At 35.3% G+C, this 24,045-nt stretch overlaps 1 protein-coding gene across 5 annotated transcripts in view; it reads left to right on the forward strand.

Moving 5' to 3' along the window:
* The window catches only part of SLC4A10 (solute carrier family 4 member 10), a 369,353-nt gene that overhangs the window by 228,488 nt on the left and 116,820 nt on the right, over positions 1-24,045 (forward strand). For all 5 annotated transcript variants that reach the window (XM_058664557.1, XM_058664558.1, XM_058664559.1 and 2 more), the window contains one exon: positions 5,726-5,872. Coding sequence is in view for 2 of the 5 variants with exons in the window: in XM_058664559.1 (XP_058520542.1) it covers positions 5,726-5,872 (147 nt within the window). In the remaining 3 variants the exon portion in view is untranslated. The remainder of the gene's footprint in view (positions 1-5,725; positions 5,873-24,045) is intronic.

Genomic DNA, 24,045 nt, shown 5'->3' on the forward strand with positions numbered 1-24,045 from the left:
CTTGCAAAGTAAGTATAGGAAAGGAGGGGCTTATAGCTCTTGGTATGTTGTCTTTATGGTTTGTCTTGGAAAATAATGAAGGACAACTGTTATTTTAGTTTTATATGTGAGGCACTATCTATGTGTGCTAACTTCTCTAAGAAGAAAGATAGACTGTAGAATGCTAGTGAGAATTGTTGAGGTTCTGAAACCTTGCTGTACTGCATTTGAAAACCAAATCTGACTCCTATTTGCTATGGATGTGGACATGACCAGTCAAGGCTGCTCCATTGTTTGCAGGTATGTTTCCTGGCTGGGCAGGGCTGGGTGAAGTCATGGCACATACTGGCATTTGTAGGAGCCAGGACAGAATATGGGTCATACCTGACTAGGCTGCTGTACCTGCCTATTTGATTGAGATCCAGGGATTTGGGGGTGAGGGCAGGGGAACAGGCTGGCAATGCTAGACTGCAGCACCCACTGGAGAAAGTTGAGACTGGGATGGGCCAGGCTAGGCCAGGCTGCAACATACATTGCAACAGCCAAGATGTGAGTAAGCCATGCCAGACTGGGTTGGAGCAACCACTGGCCTCTGCAAGATCTATGGCTAGGAGTGGGCCTGATTGGGGAGTTAAGGGGATTTCCCTGCTGGGCTGTGGTTCCAACTGGTGATTGTGAGAGACAGGATGTGGCAAATGTATCAGGTTGGACATACCTGTAGCATTCCTCAGCAAGTATGTGGGCTGAGTCTGGGGGTGTACCAGACTGGGCTAGGCTGCAGCCCCACTGGCACTCACAAGAACCAAACTGGGGCCCGGCGGCGTGGCCTAACGGCTAAAGTCCTCGCCTTGAAAGCCCCGGGATCCCATATGGGCGCTGGTTCTAATCCCGGCAGCTCTACTTCTCATCAAGCTCCCTGCTTGTGGCCTGGGAAAGCAGTTGAGGACGGCCCAATGCATTGGGACCCTGCACCCGGGTGGGAGACCCGGAAGAGGTTTCTGGTTCCCGGCATCGGATCGGTTGTGGCTCACTTGGGGAGTGAAAACATCGGATGGAAGATCTTCCTCTCTGTCTCTCCTCCTCTCTGTATATCCAGCTTTCCAATAATAATAATAATAAAAATATTTTAAAAAAAAGAACTAAACTGTAGGACAGCCTGGGCTAAGTCAGCTAACCACATGAGAGCTGGGTCTGGGCATGGGCTGGGAGGAACTGGGTTGTTGAACCCTCTGGTAAGAACTGGAATGGGTATGGGCCAGTTGGGCAAGGCTGCTGTAGCTGCTGGTGAATGTTAAGACAGGAAACAGGCCAAGTCAGGCTGGGACAAGCATCCACCAGTGTGTGCAAGATCCACACTTGGGAGATATCCTCATAGAGGAACACTCATAGAGTTCAAGATCTGGGGCTGGGAATGGCACTAATAGAGAATTGGTGGGCACTCCTCTTCTGGGCTGCATTTCCCACTGGTGATATTGAGAACTAGGGCTGGAGGTGGGCCTGGATACACAATGCAGCAACACCCACTACTAGCACACATGTGGACTGGATAGCAGCGTTGGTTGGGCTGAGCTAGGCTACAGTGGGTATATAAGGTGGGTATAAAAGCTGGATGGGGTGCAGGATGGACCTGATCAGTCTTCTGTACATATCAGCATGTGCAGGAACTAGGAATGGGGGCCCCGGCCTGGTGGGGGTTTTTGAGGATTGCTCCAACTAGGGTGCAGTTCCTACTGGTGTGTGTAAGAGCTAAGTATGTGATGGGCAGGGCTAGGCTGGGTTGCAACATCTGTTGGTTTGTGTGTAAGATGGGGCTGAGAACAAAAAAGACTGGGTGACTGCAACCACTAATGTGTGTGTAGGCTGATGTGGATAATAGACTGGGCCAGACCCTGCCCTGGCTGGCATACACAGGAGTTTGGTCAAGGGTCACCTCAAGTAAGGTTTCTTGGGGCGGAAGCCACCTAACTGGACAGCTGGACTCAAAATTCCAGCCACACCCCAACCCTCCCCATCCTAATCAGTGGTCCATATCTTTCTCAACTATGTGAACAACATCAAAAATAAAATGAATTTTTTAAAGAAAATAGGTTTCTGCTTGGAAGAATGAAATTGGACTAGGCAGATTGTGTTGCTGATGTTTACATGAATCTAATGATTGTGGAGAAGTCATTGGTACTTGAAATTAACCATGGAATAGAATTCAAAAATGGTTACATTTTCTAATTTTGAAGGAAAAAATGAAAAACATGTTGTTAACTTTCAGCTATTCTGACTCCAGCAATATAAACCAGATAAAAATTCCAGCATTTGAGAAAATTATAGAGGATTCTGCTATAATGCACACAAAAATTCAGTAAATTTATTAGTGGTGTGGTTCTGGTTTGATTGCCCAGATAAGAAAATAATGCAGGGCCTAAATGATGGGAGTGATGGTTCAGGAGGAATGGGATACCAGTGACAGAGGTGGCATTACTGTGGTCATTTCTTTTTTGCCATTACTGCAGCAGTCACTTCTTTTCCTGTGCAATTGAAAGAACAAAATCCACAATTTTTAAGAGCTTCTTTAGTATTGAAGATAATATACAAAGTTATAAGATGGAATCAATTTAGAAATCACCACTGTAGATTCACGTTTCATAAATATAAATTCTTCTTTCATTTAAAAAAGTTATTTGTATAAAAGGAACAAATTTCAGGTTTTTGATGTATACACAGTTTCCAGAACCTATTGATCTCAACCTTCTTCCTCCTCCATATTTTAATTTTAAAATAATATACCTTCAGTTTGCTTCATAACCACAAGTTCAACTCTACTCTAAATAAATTCAACAAGTTGTAAGTAGTTAAAACCAGTGTTCCTGAAGGGTAATAAGAATCATAAACAATAATCAGTTCTCAAAATATTAGTTTTATTCATGTACATGACACTTCATTCTGTATATTAGTTGCCACAAATCATGGGGAACATTGGATATCTGTTAATTTAATTAATGTTTCTCATTTATTTGTATATATTTAGCTAATAGAGCTACTAGTATAATTTAACATCTTGAGTGCAGCTTGTAGAAATGCCAAGTGGTTATAAATATCTGTTAAGTCTCAGGTGCAGTGTAGTGGAAAGTGCTGCTCAATAACAACAGCTTGTGGAATGCATTCATTTATTCACATACATTATAAATCTTGATGAATATTTTATAAAACAAATTTTTCTCCCTCTGATAAGGTTGCCCAGTAATCTCTCTCTGTTTTTATCTTTCTTTCCTATTGCCTTAATCAAGAGCAAATAATTTTATTGGTTCTGTTCACTCCTAATTTTGTATAAGATATAGTCAGTACACTCTTTTTTTTTTAATCAATCTTAGTGGTGTCTCCCCCATCCTCCCCATTCTATTTTTACTGGGCCTACTCCAGTTCTTCTCATCTCCTGGATTCTGTGTATTATACAGTCTTACGCACAATTCAGCCTCCTTAATATTGCTGAAGTGCCTTTTATGAACCTAATTTCTACTTCCCATGAGAAGTCACAGTGAAGGACATTAGACCCCTATGATTAGTCACCCTCAGGATTCTGAGGAGAGTTAAATCTTGAATTTAACCATTTTTTATTTTTTGTCTCCATGTCTGTATTGCAATAGTAGTATAAGATTAGAAAAGTAGAAATGCATTAGTAATTTTAAAATTATTTCTTCCTGTTCCCTTTTAATAGGTTTGTAGAGGATAGTGCTGATAAATAATTACATGATGCTTAAATTTTCATTTTACATAAGCAATGATTTGTTTTGGCAGAGGCATGTCTTATACAATATTTTATTTATTGCTTTTCTCTTTACTAAAACTGGAAACCCTAGTAATGGATGTCACAACGAAACATCCTTACCCCCATTTAAAAATTAAAGCCTTTATTTACTCATTTGTCAGTGGTATGGACTGTTGATGGTTTTCTTTCCAAAAATTATTATCAACTCAAAGAACCCATGTCTTGTGTATTGGAACTACCTTCCTAGTGGTATATTGAATTAAGTGAATGGACAATGATTGAATATAAAGGCATGGGTCCTTTCTCTCAACTTATGACACCTCTGAAGGACTTTTTAAGCTTGTGGAATAAATTGCAATCCTTATAGCATCTGCATCATAAATTTTCTCGTCCTCCAACCAAGTCCTGCTTCTTAGAATCTCTCATGGGTGTCAATACTGTCAGTCCTATTCCACAAATTTTATGCACACAAATATCTACTTCTATCTAATTTTTGGAAAGCTCAATATTTCCATTGATCATTCCCTTGGTTCCTCAACAGAAAAGACAAACCCACTTGGTAGTTTGCAGGACACTGATTCTTTAGCTTCCAGCCTTAAAAACTATTAAGAATTGAGGGCTCTGAAACAACTTGCCTTCACCATAACTGTAAATGAAAATCAGTATTGGACCTGAGGAAAAGATGGTAGAGATTAGTGTTAACTTTCTATTAGTAGAAAGTAGAAAGATATATATATACATATATATATATGCATGTATATGTATACACATACATACACACATATATACTCATATACATAGATATAGATATAGATATGACTTACTTCCAAAACATACAAAGCATATTTCTATCTCAGTGATAAAAAAGCAAGCAACCTAATTATAAAGTGGGACAAAATCTAAACAAAGATCTCACTAAACAAGTAAACAGGTAGTAAATAAGCAAGTGAAGAATCCTTCTGCGTAACAGCAACCTGTTTGCCCTATCCCTTGTACAAGACTCCAGCTTTATTCCAAACAGCACCTCTTCTGTATTCTTAAAATTACACCAGGGGACACAGCCTTGGTCATTTATGATTCATGGACCATTGTCAATTAAATAGGCTTTGAGATAACTGGATCGATAATGCATTTACTGAGGTAGATGATAAATAGTCATACTTGAGAGCAAAGAGAAGGATTCGTTTCATGGACTTACTGCCTTTGCCAAGGTGCTGGGAGGGATGTTCAGCTGAGTACATCTAAGAAGTAGCCAGCAATGTTGATTAGCAATCAAAGAAACAGTTTCTACCATCAAAATGCAGCTCTCAGAGCCTGTAACATGTGTGTAAATAGAGGAAGTAATTGTAGTATTAGCAGTAGCAGTGGTGGTAGTTGAAATCATGAAGCTGAGAAGAAATCCTGAACCTTGAATGGGTAAACTGAAGAGAATCAGCAAAGGAAATCATATGGGAGAAAACAATGAAGAGAAGGAGGAAAAAGACCAAAGAGAAAAGTATTGCATGTAAGTGGTATCAAGTGCTACAGATAAGGGATACAATTTAAAAACCCCATGGAATTTGGCATTATTAGGGACCTTGATAAAAATCAGTTTTATTAGTTTTATTTTCAAATACTAACTTGTGAAGGAAAGGAATTGATAATGGTAACACAGTTGAGGGTAGATTTTTTTAAAACAAGAGCCATATAATTAAAGTACAGTGAATAGACACAGAGATGACTAAGACAGTTAATTTATATTTATGAAATAGATAATAAAATGACTATTATAAGCATTAATAGTATGTATGCTTGGTCTGATAAATTCAGACAGTTTTGGTCTTCCTTTGGTATTCTTCCAAGTTATAGTGCCAACTCCAAGCTTTATCTATGATGAATACTCGAATGATTTGCTGGATTCCATTTGCTTTTCTGTTTTCATGCAAATCCTCACCTTCTGTGCCCTGAAATAGTTCAGACTTTGATTTGTGCATTTGTTTCCTAATGAAGGTCATCGGACACTATTTATTGGGGTTCATGTGCCCCTTGGAGGAAGAAAGAGCCATCGACGTCACAGGCATCGTGGTCATAAACACAGAAAGAGAGACCGAGAAAGAGACTCGGGTGCAGAGGATGGAAGGGAGTCACCGTCTTTTGGTAAGAATCCTTCTTGTTTTGATTATGTTCGTTATTGTAATATACCCATTTTTACAATCCCCAAATTGCAGCAATATTTCATAAAACAATTTATGTCTTTATAAAGCACATTGGGCAGGCTGGGAAGACATGAGAGAAAAAGGCTTACATATCTGCCTTTTCATGGTGAAAATAGATTTAGATTTATGGTACAGGAACCGCAATGAAGCCATGCAAGTAATAGTTGCTGCTCTAAGTAATTTAAAAACCCAAAGGAAAACCACCTTTTTAAAAGTTCCCATTTACATTCTTGCTGATGCTGCCCAAATTGTCTTAAGATATTCCACTGTTTTTAGTGTCTTATTTTCTTAAGTGTACACAGAATACCAAAACCCATTGTTGTGGATATTGTCTATTCCTGAGTGCTATAAAAGTCCATGAACATGAAATAATCTAACTTGTAATTCCTTGAGCTTCTCACCCTCCATGACCTTCTCTGTCTCAGCACTTGGCTCACTTTCTCACCCATCGCTCCTGCAGCTCTGAAGGCACTGGTTAAGTCACATGGCTCTCTCACCATAGCTTCTCTTCTTCGTGCTTGTTTGTCCACCTATTTAGCCTCTGAATTTTCTACCCACAGCTATCTTTTTTTTTCCATATTCTACAGAGACTTCATATCCTTTCATTCTGGTAATGCCTTTGCTAATATTCCAAAGCTAGTATATTCTAAATGCCTTAGGCATCCTGTTTTGCTTTTATTTATACCTTCACCTGCTCTTTCATAACAATACTTATGTCAGAGTTCCCTTCATGTCTACTTTCTGCCTGTTTCCCCAAACCAACACATTGGCCTAAAAATAGTCAACAGGTTACAGTGTAAACATTGTGAGATCTCGACTCAAACTGTCCTGCAATAGCTCCTCTCAATTCTGTTGCATTCATTTGCTTGCTTAGTTTTTTCAACCTTCTTCAAAATTCTCCTTCATAATTCTTAACAGATTACCTTGTTTTCTACTTTAGATGGCAAATACATTATTAGAAAGAACTCATTTAATTTTCCTCCTATTAAACATATTATTATATATGCCTTCATCAGCAACCACACTCTTTTTTCTCTTAATTCTCCCCAATCTATTTTATTTCCTCTTACTATTTAAGACTAGTTGCACAAGTTATGATTGAATTGATGTCTTACTCTTAATTAGATTGTTCTCATCCTTTTTTTTAAAGATGATAGTTTTTTTTCTTTTTTAAACAGATATCTATCCTCTCTCAGACCTACATTCTTTTTCTGGTAGTTCAGAGATTAAAGGAGTTAATTCCATATAAAAGTTTGATGTATGAATTTATATTAACAACCAAAAATATTGTTTTATTTATTATTTGTTTTCTTTAAGTGTTGCAGTGAGGTCTGTTTAATTTTTTCCAATTTTGCTTTTGGGTTTATGTCTTTTAAGTTTGAATGTGTTCAAACAATTTTCTTTGTCTCCCTAAAACAAAACAAACAAATAAAATCAAACAAATTTGTTATGACAGGGCTAAGGTTCATGTACTCAAAAGCTTTCGAAGCTATATAAAGTCTTTTTTTACTTGGGGTATTGTTTTCCTATTGTAACCAATTCTGTTCCATTTGCTCTGATTTTTTTTGTGACTATTATATACATTTTGAGTTTCCAATATCTCCTCTCTATCCTCTTACTTTAAAAGGTAGTGTGTCCTATTACCATTTAATTATCTGCCATATTGTTTCTGCATTTTACTTCTATAATGGATTTTGATATTGCTGTTGCATGTTCTTGAATTTTTCTCATATCTTTCTTTTATTTTACATTTCTTTTTTTCTTTTCTAATATCCATTTGTTTCTCTGATAAAGTCTATATTGTCACAGTCTATTGAGGATAACTTGTAATTTCTGAACATTTTTGTGTTCTGAAGTAGATAATTTTCAGAAGAATGATTTTACTATTATCTTTCATAAAATCTCACTTTTTAAACTGGGCAAAAGTTTTCATGCTACATCATCCTAGCTATGTGCAAAGATTACTTTGAGAAGCTACTAATAGTTGGAAGGCATTAAATGTCTCTCAATATTGCATATATCACTAACTCAAAAATTGCATGAAAAACTGAAATTAGAATGTTTATTTTTGTGCAAAGATATTTAAATCCATGAATATTTATTTCATAATATGTGTTTTCTTTTTCAAAATTTTCATGATACTGTTCCATATGCGTTGGGATTCCCTCTTATAGCTCCCCACATTCCCACTCCTCCACTATTTCCCCCCATATTGTTACAGTTGTATGTTTTCCATGAACATTTTTGAGGACCCTAGGATGCATGGGTTTCAAAGTTGTTTTGCCACAAAATAAGCTTATTTTTAATTCCATTTTCCACAAATGTTTTGGAGTGCTTTCCTACTTTTGCCAAGTGTGGATGGTTACTGGTGGCAGAGTGTATAACGTAAAATTGTCTGGATGTCTTCTCATCTCAGTGTGATGGATGACTGTCCCAGAGTCAGTGAGCCGAGATTGAAGGATGGACTGTTTCCTGCACCTTCTGGTTTTTTATGTTTTTGAGGTTAGAATTGTGAGAGTAGTGAAGAGACAACTAGGAATATGTTTCTTCTTTTAAGCTGTATCTGCTTACAATTAATAGACAACCTCTTAGATTCTGGGAATTGGAGTAAGCTTTAGTGGTGGTTTCATCATCTTCTAATATTTGAAAATTATATTCATACAATCTCAGAGTGCTTAGTAAACAATTAAAAATAAAACGTATGTGTCATCATTTGTTTCTTCCTTCTACTTTTGTTGTTATTTTCTTCTTTTTTCATTGTTATTTTTTATGATATGGTTCCACAGGCACAGGAATTCTCCCCTCCATCCCCCCTTTTCCTCCCCACTGTTTTCTCCCATATTATTACAATAGATAGTCCTTCAGCAACAGTCACAATTCTGTCGTTTAAGTATTTAATGGCATTATAGGCATAGGCAATGGTAGGAAATCTAGTATTCTGTTGTCAAAGTAAGACAGTCTCATTGGGAGTCCTCTGTTTATTTGAAAGTAGAGATGTATACTGCAACATATCTCCACTGCCCAGTATGCTAGTGTCTGTTATACAGTTGCATTGCATCTATTTTTCTGTAGCAGTGGTTCTTGATATTGAGTGTGATCAGTTCTAAAAACATAGTGATACTCAAGCTCCATACTAATCAGAATCTCTGTGGTTGGGACCCACGCAAGTATGGGTGTTTTAAAAAAATGTACCCCAGATGTTTCTGCTGTGTAATTGAGATTTAGATGCAGTGTTGTAGAAGCTTTGCCATCCGAAGTGTGGTCCATGTGTCAGCAGTATTGGCATCAAACTCATCATATTAGACCCTACCCTAGATTTCTTGAATCAGAATCTGTTTATTAACAGCATCTTAGATAACTTGTATGCAGGCTAAAATTTAACAAGCAATCATTGGAAATATTTGTCAAACCATGTTACACTTCAGAATAATTTGAGCAGTTCTTAAAAATCGTTGATGCAGGGTCTTATTCCCAAAGACTTAATTAATCCTGCGTATTTTCTTAAAATGTACCCCCGTGGGTGATTTAGCATCCATGCAGGATCCAGAGTCATTATTCCTAAGAAGCTTCTGCCTCTTCTTTAGCAAAAACTTGGAAACAGGTCAAGTGGCCCAGATTCTCTCTCTAATGTGTCAGCCACTATTTGTTAATGCCAACTACCTCCTTTCTTCCCTAACCATCTGAATGTCTTTATTAACATTTTTATTAATTATTTTGCATTATGTGACAGTTTCATAGGCTCTGGGAATCCCCCCACCCCTCTCTGTCCCCTCCCCCTGGTGGATTCCTCCACCTTGATGCAGTATTACAGTTCAAATTCAATCAAGATTCTTTCCTTGCAAACATATACCAAGTATAGTCTTTATTAACGTTTAGAACTAGGATCTGTTCTTTCAGGGACAAATGTCTGCCACCCTGGTGATCTCCAGGCAGAAGAACTTCCTAGATTTTGCTTGAGAAAAGAAAAAGCTCTTAAGAACTAATTTGTCTTTATTTCATGTACTGTGACCAGTTCAGATGCTTGATAATCAAGTACTCAGTTATACTCTGAGACTGAACCATGTCCTAAGCATCATTCCTCCTGCTTTGTGCTTTGATATTTTCCATAATCCAATTTCTATGCTGAATGCCTCAAAGAAAAATTTCTTACCACTTAAATATGAATTTTACTAGGAAGGATTATGGATGAAATCTTGTGAAACTTTCCTACAGGAGCCCCAAAATTCTTAGCAACTCAGCTGTCAAAGATATACAGGAAATAAGAAATTCTAGGAAACCGGAGTCCCTCTTCAGGAGACCTAAAAGTTTTAGGTGGCAGATTCTAATGTGGGTCTACGGAGACATGGGATAATTTGGGTCCAAATCTCTGGAGAAAGCACCAATTTAACGAAAGAAGAGTTTTGAGGAAATGTTTTAGTTCTGTGCCTCTGTAATAGTTTATGACTCATGATTACATCAACAGAATCACATTTTGTTATATGATCCAATCATGTAATATAATCACTGCTGTTAAGCACACGACTGTGCTAGTGGTTAAAGAGTGGGGCTTTTCTATAGACCAGAGCAATTGTATGTATATCACAGATTGCAATGACTGAATGCAAAGATAGATTCAACTTTTGCCTGTGTGGAAAAAGTGGTGATGATGTTGTGGCTTTATGAAAAAAATCTATGTATGCACAAATACATTCAGCCTACTTTTACTACTGAACTTAACAAATATTCATTCACTAGTCATCCTACAGAGAATGATAATCATTTATTTCTAAAATTTTGCACCATTATTTTTAATGTCATCTTTTATCGACCTGCTATAATTTTAAAGTATATTTCAACTGGCAACAGAAATGAGCTGTTTATAAATGACAAGTTGAAACGTAAGCTTGAAGTCAATGAAAATGCAAGAATACTTTAATGTTAAATTTTCTCTCAGTTTCCTATAAAAGTATATAAAAGAAAAGATTATAGGATAATATCAATTTGACTTAGTTAACCTACAAGCAGTAGAGTAAATATAAATAACCCAGAGATTATATATATCGTAAACAAAGACACTGTGTAAACCAGCACAGTTCTGGAATATGCCTAAAATATTTCCAGTGTTAGATGTAAATTCTACAGATGCTTCAGGACTAATTACAGGAATATAGAAAACATGACTTCAAAGAGCTATCTTTGATCAATAAAAATTATGTTCTTACATTTTTATTAATTTTTTTGTTCTTGGTTCTGTTTAATTAAAATTACATATAAAACATGGCAAAAAGGAGTGCAATAGTTGAGAATACAATTGAGATTAATGACAAAAATTACTCTTTTATATAATTTTTGGAACTATTGAAATGTTATATTCACTTAATGGCATCATATTTTACAAAGAATGAAAATTTTGCATCTTTTATATTTCTCTATTATATGTAATTGCATTTTATTTTTAAATTATATATTTAATTCATGGTGTCTGTAAAACATTCTTGCAATCCGTAAGGCACACATGGGTGTAATCTCTTGTCCTCAATCATGTACTCTACTCTAGAGGAGATAATTTTGACATTTCAATGTGTGTTTTCTCCTGCAATGTTATATGCATTTTTGGACAATATTCTATGGTGTCACTTACGAATAATGTTCTACAAAAAATTATCCATTGCATTTTGAGGTCTTACCATAATTTTATTTATTTATTTATTTATTTATTTATTTATTTATTTATTTATTTTTCATTAATTACATTGTATTATGTGACACAGTTTCATAGGTACTGGGATTCTCCCCACCCCTCCCCAAACCCTCCCACCATGGTGGATTCCTCCACCTTGTTGCATAACCACAGTTCAAGTTCAGTTGAGATTCCCTCATTGCAAGCATATACCAAACATAGAGTCCAGCATCTGCTTAAATCTATATGTAACTTGATTTTACTTATGTCTGATTTACTTTCCTGTATGCAGATATAACTTCAAAAGCGTAGTTGGTTCCCCAGCTTCTGCAATATTTTGTCAAAAATGTCAACCTCATTAAAACATGAATATTGCATTTTGCATGAAAAGAACTTAAAAACATCAGGATTGTAAAACGATGAGCCTGCATGTTTAATTGGATCATTAAGAAAGAACAGCCAGGTGGTAGTGATGTCCTTTTATTAGAGGAGACAGCAGTAAAATTTGCATAGTATTTTCTGTAGCATCAGAATTGGTAGCCACCAATGCTCCTTGTCCCAGACCCTGTCAAAATTGCCGATATTTTCTCTGTAACAGTACAGAACCATTAAATACTTTGACTGCAAGAATTTGAGTAATAGTTATTTTTCCCTGTAGAAATTTGTCATTAATATCTAGATTAAATGCTATCTACAAACAAGGCAAACAATTAGGTTTTCTTTCTTTTTTTTAAGATTTATTAATTTTTATTGGAAAGGCAGATGTACAGAGAGAAGGAGAGACAGAAAGATCTTCTGTTCCCAAGTATCCGCAATGATAGGATCTGAGCTGATACAAAGCCAGGAGCCAGGAGCTTCTTCCAGTTCTTCCATGTGGGTGCAGGGTCCCAAGGTTTTGGGCCATCCTCCACTTTCTTTCCAGGCCACAAGCAGGGAGCTGGATGGAAGTGGAACAGCTGGGGTATGAACCAATGTCCATTTGGGATCCCAGGAGTTACAAAGCGAGAATTTAGCCACCAGGCTATTGTGACAGGCCCCAACAATTAGATTTTTTATCCCAAGCAAAATGTACAAAGGTGTAGCAACTATTTCAAACATCTTTAATGTTAAAAAATACCTTTATTAAATATTTTCAGTTTCAGTTATTTCTTCTCAAATATTTTTTGTTTGTGCTGGACGAAACTGGTATAAATTGCTTTATGTAAATTACCACTAAAGACAAAGTATGATTTGATAATCATCATTTATTTCTACCTCATAATGTGTAAGCATAACATGATAACTTGAGTCATTATGTGCCTTAGTTATTTTTTTTGAAAGATTGATTTATTGATTTGAAAGGCAGAGATAGAGATTGATCTTTGCTCTACTGGTTCACCCCTCAGATGGTCCTAATGACCATAAGTGCCCCAGGTCCAAGCCAGACACCAGGAGCTTCTTGTTCTCTCACATAAGTGTTTGGGCCCAACATAGCAGGGAGCTGAATTATAAGTGGAGCAGCAGAGATTGAAACCATAATTCATTTGGGATACAGGCATGCAACTTAATTGCGAAGCCACAATGCTGACTCAATCGTTCTTTCTAATTTTTAAAAATTGTCATTATTATTTTCCATGATGCAATTTTGTAGGTACAGTCATTGTTCTTAATTAAGGAAAGACACTGTGAGTTCTATTTAGTGGAAACAAAAATCATGCTCCATTAAAATCTAATGCCCTAAGTTAACTGTTTTCCATAACAACTACACTGTGTCCCTAATCTGCTAGTCCTCCTGATCTTGATTGTTTCTTTTGCAAACAGGAAACAATACTCTCTGTCCATGCTCATTTTTCAGAAAAGCATCCGGATGCTTCTTAAATAGATGATGTCTTTGTTAATGAAATGTGATTTGGAGTTCAGCTACTTGCCTTGATATCTTTTCAGAGTTACCACATGATTTTTGTGTACCTCAGGATGAGGATACTCCTCTTGGGTTTTTTTGGAAAGAATTATTATATATAATTATATATAATATATAATATGCACTATATATATGTATATATGTGTATATATATATATATATGTATGAATATATGATAGGCAGAAGAGAGAGTGAGAAACAGAGAGATATTTTATCCACTGGTTCACTCGTCAAATGTCTGCAGTGGCAGGGACCAGGCCAACTTTTTTCTGATCTCCCACATAGGTTTGGGATCCCAAGTATTTCTGCTATCCTCTACTTCTCTCCCAGGCACATTTGTAGGGAGCTATATTGGAAGTATAACAGCTAAGTCTCCAACTGGCATCTAATGCCATTATCACAAGTGACAGCTTAACCTACTGTGCCACAAGACTACCCTCCTGGTACTCTTTAGTATCAACAAAAATTCTTGCATCATCCATAGGATCACAGACACCTACCTGTCCCACAGGCAAATGTTTTCAATGCTTTACATGTTGCCAGTTACAGATCTTTGAATAGTTTATCTGTGATGGCTGACTGTTCCTGTTTTAACTTTCAAGTAGGAATATTGAGATGTATCTCAATTTTTTTTTACTATAACCTACAGTGTTCACTAGTGTTGAAACATAGACACATAAATTTGCAACTATTTGAAATAACACACAAAAGTACCTATGTGACTGCCACTTCAGCTAGCACACTCATTTTCTCCCAGTGACTCTTGCTCTTCTCCTTCAAAGATTCTCTGACTTTCCTTCTTAAAAGGTTATTTTTTTGTTATTAAAATTATTCTGCAGACAAGCCTATCAGAAAGTAAAGATACACTGCAGTATGCATTTCTACTCTGGAACAAGGGGAAGACTCCTAATGAAACTGTTAAATGCACCTTGACAATATGATACCAAATTTTCTACCACTGCTAATAGCTACAATGCCATGATATACTTGAAATAATAGGATGGTGGATTTGTGACTGTTGTTGAGATGATTTGGGGAAAATGGTAGTGGGCAAGGGATGGGAAGAGGAAGAGAAGATGGAAACAGGAACCCCTATGCCTACAAAATCATGTCCTGGAAAATAATAATGACAACAAAAACAATATTAAAGAAATGAAATTATTCAGGAGGCATTTGTAGTTCTGTATTCTGTTAGTGGAATTCACCAATGATTTTGGAGATAGCTGTAGTCTATTCATTTTCATTATTGATATATTTCTTTATGAGGTCTATTGCTGATGAATATTCGGATCATGTGCAGTTAACTACTGTGAATAATGTTACTGTAAAAATTGTTGTATATGGCACTCTTCCCTCCAAACCACCAGGTCTTGGGCCCCATGCTTGCCAGAAAGTTCTGTGACCCCATTGCTGGGAATCACCCAGGATTCATCTCTCACCTATACTCACACTGTCTTACTCATGGATGTATCTAGGCAGCAATTATATACCCTAAAGACCCCAGAGCTTGCTGCAGCGCAGCTAGCAGGCAGAACCTGGTGCAAAATAGGCGCACTGGCTGCCCAAAGCCTAGGACTCAGTCACCACTTGGCAGCAGTGGCCATGGCCTGAGTCCCCAACAATGGGTCCAGCCTGGCTGGGGCACCCCTTGCAGCAGCTGAACACTTTCCTGGCTCTTTCTGCCACAAGATGATAGCAGCAGGGCGGAGTCAGGGCTTTAATCCAGTTTCCAAGCTTCCCTCATGGTTTACTTACCCTGAGGGAAGAAGTCTCTCGGACTTGGAATCACCTAGGACTTAGTCACCATTTGGCAGCAGAGACCATGACCTGAGTCCCCATAATTGGGTCCGGCCTGGCTGGGGCACCTCCTGCAGCAGCTGTGCTGCAGGAGGCTCCTTTCACCCCAGCCTCATGGCCGAGCAGTTGTATGTCTTTTAGGCACCTTTTTCTTACTGGTTTGTAAAAGTTTTTTATATACAATGGTTGTGAGTCTTTTGTTATGTTTCAGATGCTTTCTTATAGTTATTATTGGTTTCTTTTGATATGGATGCAGATTCCAGAAGAAACTAATAAGAGCCTGATCATTTTTCTCTAGGCAAACTTATTACCCATGTTGTCACTTATTTTTGTAACATATTTTAGTTAGTAATGAAACCAACCTGGATCTTGATCTGTTATATTCTTGGTTATAGTTTGTATTACAGCCAATTGTTACAATATGATTTCAGTGACTATGATAAAAAAAAAAAAACAACTATCAATATGGGAGCAACATTTGTACTAAGAAGATTCTTTTTGGTTGATAGTACTGCATAAAAATACATTTTGAACTTTTATTGATTTGATATAGAAGTTGAATTCCTCTTTAAGATGTTCAAAGAATAAGCATTAAATGACTTTCATTATTACAGCCTATTATTTAAAAAACTGAATAGTTATGAAATCACTTTTATTTTGAGGCCAAAAAGACAGAAATAGAGAAATATGTGTTATTTTGTGTTCAAATAACATACATTTTGTCATGAAATAGATTATTCTACTTTAATAAATTACCGTTTCCTACATCATTGCTGCTATTATTTTCTTTTGAATAATAGATACACTACCTCACACTTTCAAATTCTCTTTTTCATAACTGTGAGGGTGCTTTTTCCTCTTGACCATTTTCTGACTAGCATTTAAAGGTGTGTACTGAATAATCTTTTTTTTCATTTTGAATTTTTATGGTATAATTCCAAAGGGTCTGCGATCACTACCCATTTCCTTAAATGAGAAGCCATGAAATAAAGCCAACAACAGGTATGAAGTTAAAACAATAACAACAAAAATTACAGCACCATGGAGTCGAAAAAAATGCACCACCAAATAACCAATGCATGATGAAGAAAACACAAAAGGCTCTTGAGAACAGATGGTATTTGTCCTTTTGGGACTGACTTATTTCACTGAGTGTAATGGTCTCTGGTTGGGATCATCTAGTTGCAAATGGTATAATTTCGTTATTTCTAATGGCTAAGTAATACTCCATGGAGTAGATGTACCACAGTTTCTTTAACCACTCCTTTTTAGACAGGCATCCTCCATATCTTTGCTGTCATAGATTGTGCTGCTGTAAATATGGGATTACAGATCCCCTTCTCATATGCAGTTTTCATTTCCTGTGGGTATATTTCCAAGAGCAGGAAATCTGGGTCATATGGCAGGTTTATTTGCAATTCTCTAAGCACTCTCTATGCTGATTTCCATAGTGGTTGTAGTAACCCGCACTCCCACCAGCAGTGAAGGAGGTTACCTTTCTCCCCACATCCACTCGAGTAGGTGTTGTTAATAGAGTTCTGAATGTAGGCCAATCTCAATAGTGTTAGGTGGTACCTCAATGTGGTTTTCATTTGTATCTCCCTGATGGCTAGGGAGCCTGAGCATCTTTTCATGTGTCTGTCAGGCATTTGAATTTCTCCTTTTGAAAAATGTTCATTTCCTTCACTCATTTTTTCACAGTTTTTTTTTCACTGTCCCTGGGTTTCTGAAACTCTTTATAAATCCTGGATAATAGTTCCCTATCAGTTGTGTAGTGTGCAAAGATTTTTTCCCATTCCATTTGGTTGCTTCTTCACTTTATTAATTATTTCCCTTGCTGTACAGAAACTTTTTAGTTTGATGTAGTCCCATTTGTTTATTTCGTCTTTGACTGCCTGTGCTTTTGACATCTTTTCCAAGAAGTCTTTCCCCATTCCTGTATCTTGGAGAGTGCTTTCTATGTTCTCCTCTAATAGTTTGATGGATTCTGGGTGTAGATTTATGTACTTGATCCATTTAGAGCTGATTTTTGTATAACGTGACAGATGCAGGTCTTGTTTCTTAATTCTGCAAGCTGCTATCCAGTTGTCCCAACAACATTTGTTGAAGAGACCAGACTTTTTTCCTGGATTGTTTTCAGTTTTCTTGTCAAAGATTAGTTGGCTATCCATTAGTTGGCTCCCTTCTGGTGCTTCTATTCTGTTGTATTGATCTTCTCTGTTTCTGTACCAGTACCAGACTCTTTAATGACCACTGCTTATCAAAGTATGTCTTGAAGTCTGGAGTTGTGATTCCTCCAGCTTGATATTTATTCCCCAGGATAGTTTTGGCTATTCGTGGTCTCTTGTGTTTCCAGGTGAACTTTTGTATCTTTTCTATTTTTTGAGAAGAATGTTGTTGGGATTTTGAATGGGATTGCATTGAATCTGTATATTAGTTTTGGTAATATGGACATTTTGATGATGTTGATCTTGCCAATCCAGGAACATGGTAGGTTTCTCCATTTTTCGATGTCTTCTTCTATTTCTTTTTAAAATGTTTTATAGTTTTCATCATAGAAGTCTAATTCCTAGATATTTAAGATTCCTCTCCACTATTTTTAAAGGGACTGTACTTACAATTTTTTTCTCAGCAATGGGATTATTTGTGTATTACTAGTGCTTCAATTTGTGTTCTTTTATTTTGTATCTTGTTATACTGCAAGATACAATGTAGTGAATAATGCTTTTGGCATATAAAGGAAAATACTCAGACTTCTTAAAAGCTTATTTAATGCAATTTAACTTTGAAGCACTAGATGTGCAATACTACAGATGATAAGATTATTGATGAAGATAAAAGTGAATAAGCCATTGGAAACAGGAATGAGATAGAATGTTTGAGACACACAAGGAACAGTCCAAATGTTGAGGCTTGGCTTCTTGAGATGTGATCTCTTTACACGTGAATTGGTAGTCAGAACACATTGTCCTCCAGCATAAAACTTCTGAGTGTGCCTGTCTTAAGTGTATTGGAAAAGTTTAGAAGATTTTTAGTGTAAATCTAAAGGCACAGTTTATGCTGCTATTTTATAATGATAGTGCTGATTTTTTTTTTCCTAGAACATCTAGTCACAGGTTGATTAGATGTATTTCATTTGATTCTGATTGGCTCAGGTTGAACAGTAGTAGTACTTTTAGGAAAATGACATGTTTGTATTTCAGATAAACTGTATCATAAATGTATATGATTCACTGCTTATTTTCTCAAGTACAGTTGATGTTTATGGCAATTAATCAGTCTTATTGAAGAAAACATTTAGGTTTCATTAATAAATTAGCATCTTTCTTTGAAGAGGCAATAAATGATCAAACTTGGTTTTTCAACTCAATTCTCATTCGTTTAGCTATAAAATTTAGTTTGAAAATTACTTAAAATATTTACTAATAACACTAAATCTTGCATTATTAACAGTTGAAAGGAAAATTTTTCTAGCTAATGCCTGAAACAAATACAAATACAAATATTCTTTATCAATCTTTCCTTTCTTGTGATCCCGTGAGTATATGCAAATATTCATGTATAAATTATTGCTTTTCAAATTAATTGAAGCAAGTATTACACTTAGAAACAAATGTTCAATTTTTGTAGTCTTCTTCATTTGCATTGTTTTTAAGGCTAATAAAAAAGTGACTTTTGACCAGGGTGTTAGGACACATGGAAAAGCTTTGTGTGAACACACCTGACCAGAAGATATCTTATGAATTTTAAAATGTCTTTTCTTTTTATAATCTCTTGTAATAAGCTACTATCTCAACAAAGTATAGAATTTAAAGGTTACTAACTCATTTATGATATAAAAATATCTATGATCATTTGTGGGTCTATTGTAACTATTAGGTTGAATGAGAACGATTTGTGGTATTATTGTTATAAATTTATTTTTGCCTTGGACCTACAGTTTACATTTTAGTGGGCAATTGCTTTTCTGTTCTGAAATAAAAACTCATTTCGTTCACAACTTTTCTAGTCACTCTAATATAATTCAATCTTTTGATAAATAATTAAAACTTCTAGTCTCATGCAATAGTAGAAGCTTTGAACTTTAGATGATTGTAAGACTTTGTACCTGCTCTCTTGCTCAGATCTGCCTTGGGTGTGGCTAATTGTCAAGGAAAGAAATGTAGTGTCTTTCCCCTCATCCTGAATTTTCTTTCCTTGCTCTAAATACTCCCTAATATTTCCAAATGTAGCTTTGAATCCCTCTAAATTTGAATCATAGAGAATGAGAAGAACTGAAGGGAATGAAGCCAGGAAGCTTTTCCTTCATTGCTACTATTACAAACTGATATTAGTTTCTAGAATTACCTAGAATTTGAATTTAGTTATTCTCTTCCGTGCAGTCTGTCACCTGTGCTCTCTCTTTTTGAAATTTATTTATTATTTTTAATTCATTAATTACATTGTATTATGATGTCACCTGTGCTCTCTTTCGCATTTACCACTTATTTCTCTTTGTTTCTTAGGCTTTCATTTAGAATGAAAGATTGTATTGCTCCAGGGCAGTCTTTCAGGCAGAACCTAAGATGATCCTACAATGCACATTCATTCATATTCTCCCTCCTTCTCTTTGGTTATGTGACCCATACGTGATCCACAGAAACACATGCACACAAGTACATTGCCCTGATGAACTTTGAGAGAGCATGTTATTTAAGACAGCACTCAGCCAATAGCAGCAGCCAGGCTAACTTTGTTTCTCAGGCAAACACTGTATTCCACCTTCATGGTGGGACCACATCCATCTTTTTCATGCCAAGGAACTGGCAGATACTCCAGCTGCTCTCCCATTTATGGGAGTCAGACATATAAGACTTGTATTATAACTCCTTCTGAAGAAATCTACCCCAGCATGTTTCTGATGTTACTAACTCATTGCCTTTTAATGAATGAAGAGTTTGTCACCTTACTAAGTTTTTGAGAACCCAAGTTGTAGACTTTGCATATACTCTTATATTCCCTTTGGAGAGAAATATCTATTGATTCTGGATGCTGCAACTGAATCATTTTTAACTATTTATTTTAAACTACTGCATTATTAGTTGAAATAATAAGTATATTATTTGCATTATATAAATGAATTAAACATAGAAATTCAAATGAAAAGATTGTATATGACATTCAAACAGAATAAGCAAATTTTAAAGATCAACTAAAAATGGAAAACATTCTTAAGCTTCAAGGAGACCGAAGACATGAATTTGAAACAGAGCCATCATTATGTCATGATTTCAGAAAATAGATGATCTGGTACTGCTTTTTTAAAAGTATAATAAATACAAAGAGAAAGAAAAGTGTCTACAATCCAGAAATGCATAATGGTAAACATTTTATGAATTTTTTCTTAGCCTAATTGTTACAGTGCATTAAAGCTTGTGCACTTCATGATGGCAAGGTCACATATTAAAATAGAAATTTTCCAGCTCACTGCTGTCATTTTGCTGGCATGAAAAATATATTTCTCAATATATTTGTTAAGTGTTGTCCAGTAGGGTCTATAAAATAAAGAACTTTTGGACAAGGCTTTAAAAAGCAGATTATTTCATTGGTTATTAGTAATAGTCATTATAAAAAGTGGTTAATTAGCATTTGAATAATAAGCATGATATGTGTATAATAGCTGTTAACACAAAGATGGCAATTTGCTAAAACATATCTTTGTTACATATAATGAATTTACTAGTAAACTTCACCAAATGGTGTAATTATTAAATTTGGCTGTTTTAATTAAACTTTTGGTGCAAATACATTTTGTATTTCAAATGGAAGTTGTTTTTCTCTGATCATAAAGGTAATGCATGTTCTTCAGACTTCCAGTGTAATTTAACATAGGCCAGCAAAATCCTTTTGCAGTTTTCAATACTTATCATTGATCACTCCATAGCATTTGAAGTTACTGGTCTTTCATCTCTTTTTGAAATTTTTTTTATTCCCTGTTACACTACTCACTCTTCCAGATGCAAATTTTGTGAAGTTAGAAAGATTTTTCTTTTAAATTTTAAATATACTTAAAGTTTGTAATTGTTATTAACATTAATTGTACATGGTTATGGACTACCGTGTGATGTTTCAGTGTGTATATAATATACATTGTTTTAATCAGGAAAACCAGAATTTTCCCTTCTTTGACATTACTTTATGCTGTCTATTTTATTCAGTGCTATGAACTTTGATGACAAAATGAGGATACTTGTTAGCATTTATTTAACATTTCAGACCATTTTCATATTTTCTATTTCTCTTTCAAATCCTAAACCTAATTATTGCCCCAACATTGAATCTTCTCTATTATTCAAGCTTTGAGTAATCATCCATTGTAACCTTATGACATCTTTAGTTAAATGCCACCTGTGTCTCCAACTCAGTCTTTTTTTTTTTCCAGAATCCAGTTTCAAATCTCCATTTACTTTATGATCTCCTTCATGTTTTTACTCAGGAATCATCTCAAACTCAGCACATCTAAAAGTTGCCTTTTTATTACTCGTCTTAGAAAATTGGCTCTTTGGTCCAACAATTCCCTTTTGGCTTGATAGTTCTATACATTTTCCATTCTTCCTGCTTCAAATTCCAAAGAAATATTTCTGATAGTTAAGTGTAAGTACTCATAACCATCAGAATGAATCATTCTCTTTTATAAAACACTTTGTAGCTTGAAAGGTATTTTTGTAGCCATAATTTCTTTCCTTGGAGCTTGCAGGAGGCTACTGTTTGCAGGGGAAAGAAAAAACTCAACAGCGGTAGTTCTACTCACTATGGTAAGCCTTACTCCAGACTTTGCTCTAACTGTTGAGCTCTCCAGTGATACTATTTCTTTGTGTTTTTATGGTAACTATGTTCCTGCTTTACAACCATGTTTATCTTTAATGAGACATTCTGTTGCACTCCAACTTTCCAATGATCGAATAACTTTTTTTGAGAAAGTCTGCTTATTTGGGTTTCTGCTGGTTACTTGATGGAATATGGTCTGATAACCCAGTTATTGAATTCTATTTAGTTCTAGAAACATTGTACAAGAATCATCTCTATCATCCTTTCTATGAATTTATCTTATCTTATTTACAGATCTATTTTTGGGGATTTCATCCTTGCAAATGACATCAGGATGTGTTGATGTAATTAAATCGTTGATTTTTTTTTCTTAAATTCATGTACTGCCAACAGCTCAAGTTTGGTCTGTCCAAATACAATGAATTATTAATTAAGGAAGATATAATCCTTGTATGTAATTTGATCTCTAATTTATATATTTTAAATATATATTAATATTTTATGTTTATTTATGTATGTTAGGATACTTTAAAAGTTTGTTAGAAAATCAACTTAAAAGATAAAAGAGAATTAGATACAAACCTTCTTAAATTCTTGCGTAGTTTTCTCATACTATTCATTTCCATGAACTTTTTGAAGTATCTTATGAAAACATATAGAGTTTTGTATCCTGTATCATGTATGTGAGTGTTTAGTAAAGGACTTTTTCTAGTTCAGCATAGAAAAGTTTGCTTTTTCTTCTCTTTGACTTTTAAAATTGTTTCTTCTTTGAGTCAGATGACCTGGCTGTTAATTTAATGCTGACTCTGACTATGCTTCAGGCTTAGCAAAACTCTTGCCTTGTACTTGCTTCTGTTTCTGATCCAGCTACTTAAGATGCCTCTCTGGAGCATACAGCTGATTCCAGAACTGAAATTTTAGTTTGAACTTCAGTTTCTCAGATTTTTTTCTGCATTACCCTATTATTTTCACAAAGCCATTGATTTTGTTTGTTTTCCTGGAGAAGTTTCTGTATTTTAGCGGTCAAAAATTTTATTTATCCAAGGCTGTTGTAACTTGACTTAATCCCTACACCTGTTGTGAAACCCACCATGAACCATGAGACTTTCATTTACTTTTATTCTGCTATGCTCTTCTAATACTATATACCAGAAAAATTAGTGTTTGATTATTATTGCACATTATCTGCTATTATGTATTGCTTTCATCTCCCAAACCATATTATAAGAAATTTAACAACAGTAACTGAACATATAGCATTTACCAGAGCTGAAATAGATACTTAATGTCTGTAGTTAGTGGACTAACCAAGTGACAGACAGAAATACAACTAGAACCAACAGCACAATAGGTAAGTTTTAAAAATACACATAGAATTTCATTTGTTCAAAACAGTTAATTAGAAAGCAACCTCACCTGTTTATGTTACTTCTTCACGGCAACGTTTTTGTGTTCCACAATTCAATCAATTTTCTTAGTTACTTGTGGCTAATCCAGAGACAGAATTGTGGCTTTTCATGAATCCAAATGTAATTGAACTTAAAATTAATAAGAATTATTCCCATTTGTTTTTATGGTGCTTACAGTAATTTTATCCCACTTGAATAATATTAAGAGAATGGCTTCTCATGTTCTATAGTGTATATTATTTGAGGATATTTAGCTTTTTTTGTACTTCAGCATATAAAATATACATTTAAAAATTGGCACACCTATGGTAAGTGTTCTTAAAATTTCTGTTCCAAAGGAATGCATATTAAAAGAAAAAAAAAGCCTTGATTAAAACAATAACAAAAACTAGGGCAATTTTATTGATATAAGTAAGGGATATTTTTATCTTCAAAAACCACATCTATTTTTACCTAAAATATTTTTTGTTTTCTTCTTTAATATAGCTAGTTAATAACTTATGTAATGACAGTGAAGTGTATTCATCCAAACATTTTTATCA

This window comes from Ochotona princeps, chromosome 5 (assembly GCF_030435755.1).
Source record: "Ochotona princeps isolate mOchPri1 chromosome 5, mOchPri1.hap1, whole genome shotgun sequence".
Lineage (NCBI taxonomy): Eukaryota > Metazoa > Chordata > Mammalia > Lagomorpha > Ochotonidae > Ochotona > Ochotona princeps.